General features: G+C 45.3%; 2 protein-coding genes across 5 annotated transcripts in view; one reads left to right on the top strand and one right to left on the bottom strand.

Moving 5' to 3' along the window:
• RFC1 (replication factor C subunit 1) overlaps positions 1–3,295 on the top strand; it is a 62,936-nt gene extending 59,641 nt beyond the window's left edge. For all 4 annotated transcript variants that reach the window (XM_080909571.1, XM_080909569.1, XM_080909570.1 and 1 more), the window contains exons 24-25: positions 723–911; positions 2,045–3,295. In XM_080909571.1, coding sequence (XP_080765697.1) covers positions 723–911; positions 2,045–2,125 — 270 coding nt within the window. In that variant the 3' untranslated portion in view covers positions 2,126–3,295. The remainder of the gene's footprint in view (positions 1–722; positions 912–2,044) is intronic.
• A 2,943-nt stretch (positions 3,296–6,238) lies between these two features.
• WDR19 (WD repeat domain 19) overlaps positions 6,239–16,146 on the bottom strand; it is a gene marked incomplete at its 3' end in the record, with an annotated part of 60,909 nt that continues 51,001 nt past the window's right edge. Inside the window, exons 29-36 of the mRNA XM_080909285.1 lie at positions 14,720–14,797; positions 13,497–13,593; positions 12,190–12,314; positions 9,842–9,923; positions 8,609–8,759; positions 8,008–8,131; positions 6,640–6,716; positions 6,239–6,350 (exon numbers count right to left, since the gene is read on the bottom strand). Coding sequence (XP_080765411.1) covers positions 6,239–6,350; positions 6,640–6,716; positions 8,008–8,131; positions 8,609–8,759; positions 9,842–9,923; positions 12,190–12,314; positions 13,497–13,593; positions 14,720–14,797 — 846 coding nt within the window. The remainder of the gene's footprint in view (positions 6,351–6,639; positions 6,717–8,007; positions 8,132–8,608; positions 8,760–9,841; positions 9,924–12,189; positions 12,315–13,496; positions 13,594–14,719; positions 14,798–16,146) is intronic.

Below are 16,146 nucleotides of genomic sequence, written 5' to 3'. Positions count from 1 at the left end.
CATGTACTCTACTGCTGAGGTTTCTCTGCAGCTCACCAAGCTACCCAGGCTGACCGCATCATGTTGTATTTAGCCCAGGGAACCCCAGAACCTGAATTCTTCTGCCCTAGTCTCCTCAGGTTGCTGGGGTTACAGGCATGTGCTACTGCCACGTTCCCATTCCTTGTTTGTAGTCAAGACCAACTTGAATCTTAGAGTGAGCCCTTTTTGACTCATTTTGATCCATAAACTAACCATTGATTTGTTTTTGGTTTTGCTTTTTTTGAGACAGGGTTTTTCTATGTAGTCAGCTGTCCTGAAACTTGTTTTGTAAACCAGGATAGTCTTGAACTCAGAGATCCATCTGTCTCTGCCTCCTGAGTGCTGGGATTCAAGAGGTGTGCCAACCACTCTGCCGAACCATTGATTCTTAGTCATTTTTGTTTGTTTGTTTTCTTGAGCTGTGGGCTTGAAATTCTTAAATAAAATAAAAACAAATGGAGATGTAGCTTAATAATGGTGGGGTTGCTTAGTATACACATGATCTCTTAGTATACACAATCTCTAGGAACACGCATACACAGAATGTCTTTAGAGACGAATGACTATACTTCTCTTTCTATTAGGTATGTAACTAGTTTGCAAATAATTTAAAAGGGTTTCCCAGGCTTCTCAAAACTTCAACTTAACTGATGTTGAAGAATTGTTCAGCACTCAGGGTAACTTCTTTTCTCTTTCTTTAGGTGAAAGCAGCCTTCACAAGAGCCTACAATAAGGAGGCCCACCTGATCCCGTACTCACTTCAGGTTGTCAAGACATCGAGGCTCAGCACTGGTCCAGCACTGGATTCTGAGTACAGTGAGTTGCAGGAAGATGACTCGCAGTCTGATGAGAAAGAGCAGGATGCAATAGAGACTGACGCCATGATCAAGGTAGCGTGCTCGGCTGTGGGCGGCACCTCAGAGGACACTCTCCTCTGTGAAGTGCCATGGGAATAGTCGGCTTGTTCTGCAGGTAGCGTGGTGAGGAGGAAGTACAAGTATGGCCTGCTCCTTTTAATTGAAGGTGATGGGATAGGTTTCATTTTTATGAAAATGAACTTAGGGCATGAAAATAGGCCATCATAGTCATGTGTTCTATAGGAAGAGCACATGTGTGTGAGTATGTGCATGTGTATGTTCAAGCACATGTGGAACCTAGAGGTCAAGTGTTTCTCTATTTCTGTCTACTTGGTTTTTGAGACAGAGCCTCTCAGCGAACCGGAGCTTGCTGCTTTGTCTGGAGAGCTTGCTCATGCGTCCTCAGGACCTGTCTGCATGTCCCCTCTCCCTAGCACTGAGGTCATACATGTGTGCTGCCTGCCATCCCTTGCCTTTATGTGGGCTTAGGTTTTGAAGGTCATGCAAGTATCTTACCTACTGAGTCATCTCAGCTGCCACAGAAGAGCACTGTTTATACTTGGTCATTAGTACATGCTTTCAAAGCACAGGTGCATACAGCATAAATAGAAAAAGATTTTAACCCTTTCACCCACTTTTGTTTCTTGTGTTCTGTGGTAGCCATCAAACTGCATATAGAAATTTCACAAGAATAAAACTTTGTTTTGTCTTTTGCTAGTAAAGGTTAGATGGGGTATGGAATCCTGAGACAGGGGCATGGCCTCCTCCACCTTTCGCTGTGTCTTCCTGTGTGGCAGGTCTGTGGAGGCAGGCCATTTACAGTTGAATTGGCTTCCTTTCTCTTCACAAAATGAGTGTGCTTAAAAGTTCTGTGAAAGATTAAAAGAAAGGGACGTTTCTCATGTAGACACTGCTGTGTTTGTAAGTCACCCCTTGTCTGTTCTGGCTTTTAAGTAGACTGTGTTCAGAATTCAGGAGCCTGGCTCACACGTGGTGTCCTTAGCTCCTGTGCTGTTGCCTTTCAGGGCAGAACGCTTGCTTGTCGCTTCTCAGAGGCAGTGGTAGATACTGTGACCTTGCTTTTCTAATCAAATTGTAGGGAAAGATTGTGTTGGTGTGTTATTTACTCATCAGTGTATCAACTATTTTGTGTGTTTCTTCTGCAGAAAAAGACAAGATCGACAAAGCCTTCAAAATCAGAAAAAGAGGAATCCAAAAAAGGAAAAGGGAAAAATTGGAAGAAATGAAACCATTGTTTAGTACCAATAACTGCTTTTAACTGACTAGTCCAGCTGGTCTAGAGACTGAAAGCCTCACCCTTTGCCAGAACAACAGGTTCGGTGTAGCACAGTGGGGTGGCCTGGTGGCCCACTCTAGAGGACGGTACAGCTAGAAGGTCTGACTGTCAGCTCTCACGCACCTCTTATAGAGGTGGACAGGACTGCTCCAGCCCTGCAGTTTCTGATTGCTGGGACTCAAGTTGACTGTACAGAATCAAAGCTAGGAAGTACGCAGGCATTGGAGTCAGATTTCAGTTAACCATAGCAAGACTGGGCACAGTGGGACTGAGGCATCTTTGTAGCTTAAGCTTATCCCAATGGCCTTAGAGGGCCAATGCTGTTTTGTTTTGTTTTGTTTTTTTAAACATGGAAGTTACTATTTTATGGTGAAAGTCTGTAAATAAACCTTAATCCAAAGTAGCCACCACCTGGAGCGGAGTATTTTTGGTCTGTTGTCAGGTATCTTGCAAAATATGCATCAGGAATCAGATATCCATGTAACTCATGGGTCACTTTTGTCATCTTGAATAGCAGACTATTATGTTGGTATATTACTTTCCTTATTCATTTTCATTTCTTATTAACTCTGTGAGTCGAAGCTCTGCAAGTGAAGGGTTAGAGCTCAAGTTCCCAGCGTCCCTTTGCACTGACCACATTGCTGCTATAGGTAGTCTCAGAGAGGCCACTCGGTTAGTCAGGGTGTGCAGACAAGGGACTGCTACACATTCCTGTCCCTGTGCAGTCTTAGCCATCAAGTTGAAACCAGTAGAGCCTAGGCTGGTCAGACCCGCAGGCTCATTCTGGCCGGGAGATGCTGTCCTGTGATGTGACTATAAGCCCTACTGGGCTGTCAGATTGTATCTAGAACTTTGCTCGTTGAAGGACCCTGGGCTGTGGCTGTAACCCGGCCATTAGGTGTTTAGCTCTTTTTAAATCAGAAAGTGCTCAGAGGTCTGTGCTGCCTCTGTGAGGTATACACCAAAAAAAATATAAAGGAAAGACCATGTTCTGTCTGTGAGGACTCATGGCCTTGTTGGGAGAAGAGACAAAAGTCCTGGAGACATTGAAAGTGTATTAACCAGTGTGAAAGATGTTTCATGGAGATCTGTTCATTATGGAAATAAAAACACTGCCTTAAGCCTGAGCCTTCTGAGTCTTGCCCTTCTCTTCTGTGCTGGAACTGTGCTGTGGCGAAGGCTTCCTCACTCAGGATATGTTTGTTTTCCCTCTGCTGGATATGCTTTCCAGGAGCGGCTGGGTAATCTGCTTGCTTCAGAACAGAACAGTGCTCATCCACTCAGCTCACTCATAGCTTAAATGTTGAATGCCAGGAACAAGTTGTAAAATAGTAAAATGTGCTGTTTAATACACCAGGACAGCAATGCAAGTCTGTTGGCTTCCTCCTTTGAAGCCCCTGAACATGAAGTAAGGGCGCAGGGAAGGAAGGTGAGGGCTGGATGAGGACCCAGATGTCTGAGTGGTCTAATCTCCTAGCAGCTCCTGAAAAGTTTTATTACTTGACTCTTGGAGTTATTTTAAATGAACAAGTTTAATATATACCAGGATTGATTATCTTCCTGTAGTCCTGGAACGAGTGTGCTCACATGTGAAAGCTGAGGCTTGTGAATCTTAAAATGCAGCATGTTTGTCTTCCCAGATGCCAGGCAGCCCTGTTTTTCTCCAGTAGTGTGAGGAGGTAGCTTGGCCCTGGTGACTTTTTTACTAAGTTATATTGCTTGGTGAGCCCCTAAGACAATAGATACAACAGGAGTCACGAAGGTGGGACATTCAGATGCCAGAAAACATTACTGGCACTTCGTCCCCTAAATGCTATTGTTAGGCTCAGTTCCTGATTCAGTTGACGAGTGTGTATTGCCTATTGGTCAGAAAAGTACAGGTTTCTTGCAAGTGAGTGTTGTACTTGAGAAGAGACTACAGATGATGTGTATGTTTCGGAGGAAGTGGGCGGGCATGACGGTACACTTGTGCAGACAGAGTTCACTCGGTTTTAAAAGATGACTCATCTTTGGCGTTTTGGTTAAAGGAACAGCCTCTGCTTTATACCCTTCCTATTTCAGACTCTGCAGTGGTGTCTGCCTTGGCCAACATACCTCCTTCATCTCTTTATGTAACCAAATCCAGGAAAATGTTACAAGTATTTAGTCAACGATTTTATTTTAAAGGAGACACTTAAATATAAAAGTTATTTTAAAAAACTTGGTATTTACAATTCATATACTATTAATGGTACAGAGCACAGAATATGTAGGACTTTGAAGAAGAAACACACAAACTTGAGTAAACAGCAGGTTGTGTCACTGCAGAAGCTGAATGTGTTGGCCTGTTTCATTTTTCTGTATCCAAGGAGAATCATTCTTTTATGTCTACCAGGGGTGGACACAGCTTCCTGAGGACAGATGCCATCTATTCACTGTCTAAGGGACAGACCTTTAGGAGGGTCTCAGGTAAAATGGCCTGCCCTGTGATAAAGCTGGTTTCCTGCTCATTTCCTTGGACTGAGCTTCCTGACCAGTGCTCCACGGCAGGCTACTGAGGCAGTACATCGAACCGCCTGAGAGGGGTCAGGCTCTAGAGAACACGTTTCTCCTGAACTTAGACAAAGGTTCCTTCTCAGCAAGAGTTTCAACAGTGCTCTCTGTATAAGGAGACAGCATCATGGCTGCATAATCCCAGCCCACTGAAGATTGTGGGAGCCCCATTAAAATGGCTCCGCCTGTATGTGGCAAAGATACACACTTATCTCCCCACAGAGCTGTAAAGTCGGGACAGAATATGATAAGAACTAACTGCCCAAAGGTTTTAGAAAGCAGCTCAGAGATGCTGTCTTCTGAGAGAGATCTGCAGGGTTAGAATTCCCTGTGTGTGCAGGGGGATGGCTAGAACCACATCATGGTGAGGTGAGTTTATCCCCTGAATAAATGTTGAGTTTAGCACTCAAAAAGCTTCCTTTATTCCATTTAAGTAGGTTATATTGATTTTTTTTTGAGTGCTAAAGTCAACTTTTATTTTGTTCACACAATTCATTTGACAAAATTTAAATATTCAGAAAACTAAGAAAAAACTAACTAGATTGAAGGCCCTTCTGAAAAAAGAAAACAAAACATCCTAATAAGAGTGACAAGGCATGGTGTTGTAAGCCTGTGATCCCAGGACCTGGGCACAGAGCAGGAGGAGAACTTAGAGTGAACCTGGGGTAAACGGCCTGATGGCCTAAGTTGGATAGTTTTGTGTATTGTAAAGATAGCAAGAAAGTGAAAAAGCCCACAGAAAAAATACTTGCAAGTAGTACATAAAACTTACAGAGACTCTTATAAAGGCAATCCAGTTCTAACTGGATTAAGAACTTTGAGAACTGCACAAATGGCCAACAAGCACATGAAAAGATGTTCTGCCTGCTTCACGCTGAGCCAAAAGACAGACAGGAAATGAGCCTGTGAGCGTGCTGCAGCCCCTGTGGAAACAGTTCCTCGGCTCAAGAACAGCAAAGGCCGACGCTTCGAGGCAGCACAGTAGGTAGAAGAGACAAACCAGGCTGGAGCTGGTTCTGAGCCTGTGTGTGACCATGACCTAGAATTCCATTTTTAACCACGTTAGGGATTCACTCCCTCTCCCCTCCTACAAAAGTCCTTGTCACTGGAACGAGGTGGGAGGAGCATGTGTGTAGCTTTGTGTGGCCAAAGTAAGACTCAGGAAAAGAACAGATGCCAAAAATCTCTGGAAATCAAACTTGGTGTAGTAAATCGTCAACTGAGAAGCTCACATTTAAAAGAAGCTGGCTCTAGTTTTAAGGGGTTGATTAAAAATAACCCCATATAGTTTGATATAATACAGTCTAGTTAGAATTCATGATGCTGCTTGGCTAAGTAAGTTTTGCCATTTGGAAAACCTTATTACCTGCATTTTAACATTTAAATAAAGAAAAAGCTCATCAGGACCGTTGAACTTTGACAATTACATGTTACACAAAAAGGAGTCGATGCCAATATGAAGAATTAAGCTGTGTAGGCAACTGGGCCTGGAAGGAGTGTGCGAGGCGGGGCCTTCACCTGGGCCTGCGGCTCACTGTTCCGTCTCTGTCCGTAGGTACTGGGTGCAGTCTGTAATTTTTTTCAGTTGACTGGAGTTTAATCTTTCTGAACACATGGGACACGTGCTTTCATTGTTTAACAGGCTGTTTGGGGGAGATAAATACAGAGTAAATGAAATACATAATTAACATGTCTTTATCTTCGGGTTAAGCTAATGGGAAAATCTTCCACCTTCTACCTACACCTCTTAACAAGTCCATCCACTGAAGAGTGAGAAGATTCTCTCAGACCACGGAAGGTCCTTCAAAGATGACAAATTTGGGTCCTAGGATCTTTAGGGATATAGGGTGAGGGGCCCTCAAAGCAAAGAAGTGGCAGAGAAAAATGTACTGTTTCTGGATTCATTTGTGGTACTGGGATTGTGTTACTTACATCTTGAATTCTGAGTACAGCGCAGGGAAGCCACAGTGTGGGCACATTGTCCAATTGTCTTTCAACATGTGTCGGCCCTGGAAACATTTAAGAGTGAAGTCTGTCATCTTTGAAACACCAAGCAAGCCACATCCAAAGACAGGCTTCTGACTCAGGACATCATTGTTTCTTAATACCACATTCATAACTGTAGAAAGATGCAGCCAAAGGGCTATAGCTGGGTTTGACTTAGCAGGCTCATGTTTAAAGATGGAATAAGCTTTGACTTCTTACTTCAGTATATGAATTTATTTGCCTTCAAAATATAGCTTACATTTGTAGATTTATGTTAAGGCGATACATGATTGGACAGTGTAGAGGTAGGCGGGGAAAAGGTAGGAAAACGGAAGAGGAACAGAGATGGAAAAAAAAATCAAGATGGAGCCAGGGAAAGCAGACTTAGATCCTGGTGGCTGTAATTGGACATAGGTAGATATAAATATTTATAGGGACTCTATAGGTCTTTATCTCACATGGAAGGACAGTTTGTATCTTTGTCTATTGGATGTAATCTTATCGTGTAGAGAATTTGTGAATTGAGAATCTATCATAAACCTGTATGAAAAGTTAACAGCTTTGAAGTGATGTTTGTGATAGGCGGTGGAGGAAAGAAGACGCCAGGTGTAATTCCCCCCGGGACAGAGGCAGTAGGACAGGCGGAGTGAACCGCCTGGGAAGGGAATCGTGTGGAGGGGGCGGCTAAAGGACGGAGTGACAGAGTCCGTGTGCACGGCTCCATACTAAAACTGGCGTCCGTAGAGTGAGACTTCGGGGGCTGACAAAGAGATAAGCTATCTTGTTTTTAATATATACTGCAACATACACTAGCCAAGGGATGAACACATTTGATATTTTATTTTTCTGATAGTGGGTTTTGGAGCAGTGAGGTTAAGACAGGATTTCTCTGTGTAGCTCTAGCTGTCTTGGAACTGACTGTAGACTTGGCTGGCCGTGAACTCAGATTCACCTGCCTCTGTAGTGTGAATGTGGTGTGGTGTGCCATCAACACCGGCCTGATAGCTTAATGGTAAAAGTAAACTACCAGTTATAAATGCCACCGTATGTATGCCAGGTGTAGTACCTCAGTCCAAAGGTAGCATAGGCAGGAGCAGATGAACTTCCTTACAAAGCCAGCAGATGGCAGGAAAACCATGACAACACAACTTTGATGCTGCCTAACACTCCTGGAGAGGGCCTTCCCCCAACCCTCACCCCTGGTGACCGTGGATTTCATGCTAGATGTTCTGGGGAATGAGTCAGAAGAGAGTAGCAAGTGCCGAAAACGTTGGCACATCAAGTGTTGAAGTGGAAGGGGTGTTGCAGACTCACTGTTGCGATGCAGTAGGGGATGTTGTTTTTACAGCCAGGACACAGGAGCTCACATTCTGGGAGAAGAAACTGGCAGAAGGGACAGGGGGTCGTGGCCTCTTCTGTCTCAGAAGTGTCCGGTCTCCTGGAGAAAGCATTACAAATACCACTCCGTTCCTTGTAACGTGGTGGGAGGGCGAAAGCACTATCTGGAAAGAACTAATTCTTTACAGGCTCAGATACTTCCCAGCTATTTGGCAGCCAGGGCCCAGACCCCAGGAAGAGGAGGTGCTCTGAGCCTGGCCGTCTCCTCGCTGGTGGGCGAGTGTGACCAGTGTGGGATTTTCCCTCTGCATCTTGTGTGTAATTGGTGGTAAAGGCCACCCAGTGATGTTAAACAGACCTTTTCAGGCCAGTGAGCTTGTCCTAATTCTTTATCATCCAACACGGTGGCTAAGAGCCGTCTGTAGCTTTGGAGTGTTTCATGTAAGTGTAGTTCAAAGGGCTGTTCTAAAGCCCTTTCTGTTTTAAGGATGTAAGAGCCAGTGGTGACTAGCCCTGCCTGCCCTCCCCACTTGTTTATGAAGCACGTGGGATTAGAAGCTGTGCTGCGTTTGCTCACCTGACCATCGCCTCAATTTTCTTCTTGTACTTGGCATCAATTTTGTTGCGGTATTCAGGCCTCATCAGCATGGCTGCAAAGCTGAAAGCGGAGTTCTTCAGGCCTGCCCTGTGACACTCGATCACAGTCGATGTCAGGATCGGCACGATGTCTGCAAGACAGCCAAGAGCACAAAGCAGCTGAGTGCCTGCTAGTCTGGGCGACAGGAGTTACCTCACAAAGACAGCAGGAGGTGAACTCTGACCCATGCACTAAGAATGGTTTTTAAACAGTGGAAGGAAATACCGAGGTATTTTGTGATGTTAAGTGCAGTTCAAATTTCTGCATCCAGAAATTAAAGTTCTATTGGAACCCAGTGCCACATGTTCACTTCCATATTCACACCAAATGCTGATTAGTTATGACAGATCTAATATGACAGGCTTGGGATGTTTAACTTTTAGCTCTTTACAGCAAGTTTGTTGACACTGGTCACTTGTGTGATGAAGTCTGTTCATAAGAATGTTTAATGACAGGCCTTCCAGGAGAAAAGGACCTTCCCCAGAAGCCATGTCCTACTAGGCTTGGAAACATTAGAGAGATATCAATGTGATCTTGGGCACGTTACCTCCCTTAGCCCTGGCTTACTTACTACAAAATAAAAACAGGAATTACATGTGTGCACAAGTCCAGAGGCAGACCTTAAACCCTGGGCTGTGAGCCTGCCTTTGGGGCCTCAGCTTTGGAGAAGGTCCCTGTTTTCAGGACTGATGGGGGGCTTGAGGCACCCATGTATACATGTGCTGGCTACTTACTTTCTGGTACTGAGAACATGCCCGGCAGGAGGCTCCTATGTGACCATCTGCCAATGAAAGCCCTGGGTTGCAAATGTAATGCACTCCTGGCACACACACGTCAGACTTAGTGTCCCAACTTCCCCTGGGGGAGTAGTATGACTCAGATCGTGTGTGATGTTACCCAGAGGGAATTCTGAAAAGCTTCTGCCTGCACTTGGTTTCCTTTAGGCTTTGTTCTAGGCACCTTGTTCTGCTGACTTAGACCTTAGCTACTGCACTAATGTGCTGAGCCACGTGGAGGTTCTGGGAAAAGTGTCAAATTTTGGGGTGGTCTTCAGGATCTCAGTCTACTACTTCCTGGAGTTGTGGGGATAAATGATCTAACAACAGGGAACTGTGAACATACACCTGTCTGAGGTCTGAGGTGCGCACAGAGCTCTGCTGACACGGTACTTACGGGACGGGAACTTGCTGATGTTGTTGGCCACCCGGATGAGCATGCGTGCCCCCTTCATATGGTCTCCACTCTTAACGTGAATCTGAAATAGATTATAGTTTTCATTCTTGCAGCCTTATATTAGCTCCAATCCATGCTTGCTTTCCCCAAACAGCTCCTTGCTTGTGGTCCAGAACACAGCTAAGCTGAGACTCTCAAGCCTTGCCTGGCTCCTGGTACTGGGAATTTGCTTTCTATTTTTCCCTTCCACAGCCTGTCCCTGGAGCCATGGCTGTGTCCTATGTCCTTCCACAGCCTGTCCCTGGCTTCGTGGCTGTGCCTAGTATTGTATTCTGTCTTGGGCCACCCAAAGTAACTTCAGATCTTTGGTCCACCATTTTTGTAAAAACAGGTAAGCTGGCCTTTATGGGGCTAACATTGTGTAAGTTGTAGTGAGACCCGCTGAGTGAGTCAGGGTCTAAGAGGGAAGAGAGCTGGGCTTGAGAAAGGACGTGAGTTCAGCCTATGGTGGGAAGGGCCTAAAGCGAGGCAAATATGAATGGGGTTTGGGAAAAGGAGGGCTGAACGTGGGATGGGAGACAGATAGATGCCCAGCCCCAAAGCCACACAGATACTGTGACAGTGTTGCATTAATCTCTTCAGCCCTGACGGGGTTAGACAGTTGTTTGTTGTTGGTATCTCTGTCTTGTTCTGTGTGTGTGTGTGTTTTTTCCCCAAGATGGTCTCTCTGTGTAGCCCGGATGTTCTGGAACTCATACTGTAGATCTGGGATTCAGAGTTCCACCTGCCTCTGCCTCCCAAGTGCTAGGATTACAAGTGTGAGCCACATGCCCAGCCCCAGGGCTAAAGTGGTTCTGATGCCACAGTCACAGTCACAGAAAGTTCGGCAATGCTCCCTGCTACGTGAGAGGTGAAGTCACAAGGATGCTCAGCCCTGGAGGGGAGGGACAGGCCAGCTCCCCATAGAACAGACAGGCCCAGGAGAGCTGACGGGTCAGCTGTGCATTGGCAGCTCCTTCCAGAATCTGCTTTCTTTTCCCCACCACCTTGTTTTCGGCTTCTCCCCATTTCTGTCTTCATTTTGCTGGGTATGCACTCCCAAGACTGGCATCGTTCCTTATGCCTGATGCTGGCAAAGACCTCTGCCTCCCCAGCGCTGAATGTTGGAATCTAGATACCTGCTCTTTCTAAGTAGTGTTTCAGGCCTGTAGCGTCTACCATGGCTATGTAAATCTAAAAAGTAAAGTTGAAAGTTCACTCTATCTGCAATACCAGGTCCATGCCAAATGTTCCTCAGCTAGGCAAGGAACATTTTGTTAGCCAGATATTGTCAGAACAGACACTGTTCTGCCGCTAGAAAGTTCTGTTGGACAGTATCTATCTAGCTGATAATTAGGATTTTAATCCTTTGTAACTTGACTGTGTGAGGAACCATCAACCTTAGATGAGCTCACTGGGCTGGACAGACAAACTGATTTAGCACCAATATAGAAAGAGGGACTTTGGTAGTACTGACTTTATGGAAAAATATGTAAATTGAAGCCTGTCCTCATCTTCACAAAGGCCTAAATGTATACTATACATATGGGAGTGGGGGTGGGGAGCTAAAGAGATGGCTCCAGACTTGAGATCCACTACTAGTACCAATGTTGAGTGGATCATAACCTGTAACTCCAAGTCCAGGGGCATCCGTTGCCTGTGGTTATTGTGGGCATTGTGCACACATACAATTAAAAATAATACAAATAAGTAACAGAGGAGCCAGGCATAGTAGCACATGCTTATAATCCTAGCACTGGTAATGGGGAGGCAGAGGCAGGAAGATTGCTGTGGTTTCATAACCAGCCTGGTTTACATGGTAAGTTCCAGACCGGCCACGACAGGACATGACTATCTTAAAGCTAATAACAAAACAAAAAGAAAACCCTATGTAGGGTTAGGATATAGCACTTGTCCATTATGTGTGAGGCTCTGGACTCAATTCCCATCTATACGCAGACAGAGAATATAAAAACAAAAGCAACCAAACAAAAAAGCCCCCAATTATACATTTAGTAACAGGCCAGCCTGACCTACATAGAGAGACCCTGTCTCAAAGACAATAACAAAAACCAAAACATGGCAAAATCTGCTCCCATTCCTCCCCGCCCCCACTAATGGACTCTGGTGCTACACTGCTTACTTGTCCTTTGGTATATAAAGGACACCACTCTGAGTTGGCCTTTGCTACTGGAGAATAGAGAGATGCAAGCAATGGCGCTGATGCTCGGAGAAGCACGGGGTGAAGCTCCATTGTGTGAGCAGACCTCCTCGCAGGTCAGATCCATTCCACTCCCGCTGGGCCTCACCTTCACGAGTATGTAGCTGTGCAGGATCATGAGGTTGGTAGCCATTTCTGAGGGGATTTTGATCTTCTGGGATTTAAGTTCTGCGTACATACTGAAAAGAACATCATGTGCATTCCGATAGTTTCCTTGGAAAAAGAGAAAATAGTATTACCACTGAAGATGTAAGACCCTCATCTTACAAGTAACTCTACTTGTAGTGAGTCATGTTACTAACAGTTTTTCTACTTTGTTGATGGTAATAACATCCAGTGAATCACTCTGGGGAAAAATGTTTATCCTCAAAGTGCAGAGTCCTGAGTCCTTCAAGTCAGCCTCCTCAGGCCCCACACTCCTCTGTAGCCCTGTGCTGATGAGCCTTCCACTGGAGCCTCATCAGGATGTCAGAGTTTCCAAAACCTCTAGCCTCACTCCAAGCCAACACCCCCAGATCACACTCCAGCCCCCCAAAGAAGATAGCAGCATTATCTAGTGTGTGTGAGGCTGCAGACCTCCCTAAAGGCAGTAGGTCCTTGTTCTCTGGTCCTTTACCCCAATGTCTCATCCTCAGCTCCATCCTCCAGCTCTGCCCACACCTTGTCTTTAGGAGGCCCCAGTTCCTTCTGGCCATATTTCTCTCTCTACTCTAGCACTTGTCACCCTGAATAACAACTCTGAACTCAATTTCTTTTTCTTGCTTCGAATAGTAAACCTCAAGGGCAGAACTGTCACCTCGTTCTCCCTGGGTCCTGAGTTCCTGGCATGTATCTGAGAGACAGCAGGTGTCAGATCAACAAGAGCGGAAAACATACATGAGTGATGACCCTGGACAAGTTCACTGACGTATTCAGTAAGTGCTCACAGAACACGCCAGTGAACAGAACTATTCTCAAGACTATTAAATAGTTCTGAAGGTTATAAAGAACCATGTTCATAACGATACAATGTAATATCCAGCATCTCTTATGTGTGAAGGCCAAATACATGCGCTTTGAGGGAAATGCTGTCAGGGGTGTTGGAGAGGACAGAGGAGGGGCCTTAGAGACAAACTGCACATGCAAAGAAGAAACAGCCCAGCAAAAGGGCCTCAACATAGTTACTCAATATCCCGTGGGCTAGGGAATGAGTTTTCCTTCTCTGAATCCTAGAAAAGATGATCTGGTGGTTCTGGGGTCACAGCAAGCCTAGGCTAGAGGCTAGCTACTCTCTACTGGCCTTTATTCCATGACCCGTGTGTGTAGAACTTCTCAGGGACCTGGTGCTGGACAAGTGGCTTGGTGAAGTACTGTCCCGGCACAGGCACCTCAGAGACTGTTAATTGAGGAACACACCTGCAGACTGCTCTTCTCTGGCGATGATGATGGCGGTCCGGGCTGCTTCACGGTACTGTTTCAGTGCCATGTACAAGCGGAACAGGTACTTGGCATCCTGGTACACAAACCATTAGCAAAAGATCACTTCCTTCATTGGCCAAGCAAAGAAACACCTGTAACTGTGCCTTTCCGTCGCAACCACACTGAGCTCCCAGTAGCAGAAGTGACATTGTTAAAAACCAGTGAGTTGGCTCATGGAATGTCTGTCAGCTTAGCATGTACAGGCACTTACTCTAAGTGGTTAAGGGGTTAACTGAGCTAACTCCTCAGGTCTGCCCTATCCTAATTTGCAGATGAGAAGGGGAACAGAAAGGGACAGTGAGGCTCTGGTGCAGAGTGACCCAGGTACGCTCTATTCCTGGTGGCCTGCTCCACATAGCCTCTCCGGTGCAGGAATGGGACATTTTAGCACCCATGGAAGCCTTCTCTTTTGTTTATAATCCCTTTATAATCCCCTGACCACTTTCTACTTGATTCCAAATCGAGGCTGTTTCACGATATACTTGGGACAGGTTCCCAAGTTACTAAAGTTAGAGAACACAATGGAAGAGGCTGTGGGACAGCAAACAAGGGGCTCCTTTGTCAAGTCAGGGAGCACTTCTGGGTCTCCATGACTCCATCTGTAAGAGAAGGGTGAGGCGCACTGAGGTCCAGGCTCCTCCCCACAGTGAAGGCACTACTGCTTCTCCATACCAGTGACAAGAGTCTGTCACGTCAGATGGCTTTGCACAGGAAGGCAGAGGGGCACCACAGCTGTCCTCACAGGATGGAGGAGCCAGATCTGCAGTAACCTGCAGGGATCATGGATTCTGACATACACTTTTAGACCGACCTTATAGAGATTTATACCTATGTTTCATAAGACTTTATATTAATTCTACCATTTAAAAATATGGATAAAGCACTTGTCTTTAGGGCTCAGTGCTAAGCCAACAGTTTCAGTGAATATTTTTCACAATTTATAGAAGAAACAAAATTGTAACAGTTTATAAAAAACTGTGTGGGGAGGACTGTTACAAGCCAGGAGGACTGGTCCACTGTGACATTTATGGCACCTCCTAATGTGGCTGTGGCTACTCTCAGGGTGACACTTGTATAAGACTGTCCAGTCATGACATGTTAACAGAAGAGCAGAGAGGACAAGACAGGGCATGGGCCCCACACTGCAGAACCTCCTGTACCTTTGGCATGCCATCGCTCTCCCCCATGAGGTGGTCTATCAGCTGATTGGTCAGCAGTTCATCTTTGGCCTGGCCCACCTGTTTCACAAGAGAGAAACAAACCATCAAATTCTGCATCTGAAATTTAGCAGGGATGAGGAGAGAGGGCTGGGTAGAAGATGAAACAACTTTCTGCTGAGGAAATGAAATTTAAAAATCCTAGCAATCCGAGGAAATAACATGAAATTCAGTTTAGCCTGATGTCCTTTTTCACTGGTGTGTAGTCTTCCTCTATAAAATGATATCCTTCCAATCTCTAGCTTTTCTATCTGCTCATATCAAAGTGTGATTTTTATTTGTATACACAGAGAATGCGCTTCTTGGATGTTTCAGTAAAGACACAGACGGCTCAGCAGTTTAGAGCATCTGCTGTTCTCCCAGAGACTCTAGTTTAATTCCTATCACTCACATCAGGCAGCTAACAAATGTCTTAAAATTTTAGCTTCAGGGATAGATACACCTTCTTTTGGCTTTCTGGGTTCCTCCTACTTCATATGCATAAATAAATCTTACACACACACACACACACACACACACACACACACACACACACACATACAGGCTGGAGAGATGGCTCAGTGGTTAAGAGCACTGGTTTCTGGGTTTAATTCTCAACACCCACAAGACAGCTCACAGCCATCTGTAACTCCAGTCCCAGGGGATTCGATGCCCACTTCTGGCTTCAGAGGCACTGCACACATGTGATGCACAGACATATGTGCAAAACACCTACACACATAAAAATAAATCTTCTAAAAAGCCCATTATCACCAATACCACCACCAAAACTCCTCTTAAGATCAGTGACTAACACAACTCCATATTTTGAGCACACATAGATCTGACGCAAGCTGAGCATTCTACTCTGAGAATCTGAACTCAGACATTGGTGTGCGTGTCGTGCATGTGTGCATGTGTGTATACATGCATGTGTGTGGGCCACATGACAGTGCCAATGTCAGGTTTCTTCTATTGCTCTTCACTTTGTGTTTTTGAGACAGGGTCTCTCTGATCATGCTCAAAGCTGCCATTTCAGCCAGGCTGGTCATCCAACAAACTCCTGGGATTCACTGTTTACCTGCCTCCCCCGTGTGAGAGCTGCAGACATGGGCTTAGGGGAAATGGAGTAGCATTTGTCAAGTTCTACCCAAAGGACGACCTTCAGGGTAGAAAGAATAAAGCTTGTTTGCTTGAAAACAATTCAGGAAAGAGGGTGTGGCTGTGAATAAAGATTGTGTGTTGGCGCCATCAGCTTGAAGATGGCGTTGTATTTGGTAAATCTTTTCCATGTATGTGGACTTTTCTGTTTGGTTTTAAGACAGGGGCCTCAAGTAGCCCAGGCTTGCCTTGAACTCACTATGTAGCAGAGGATGATCCTGAATCTTTCT

Source organism: Micromys minutus (assembly GCF_963924665.1).
Source record: "Micromys minutus genome assembly, chromosome: 1".
Taxonomy (NCBI): domain Eukaryota; kingdom Metazoa; phylum Chordata; class Mammalia; order Rodentia; family Muridae; genus Micromys; species Micromys minutus.
Note: the sequence above shows the minus strand (reverse complement) of the source record. Positions and strands in the feature narration are given on the sequence as shown.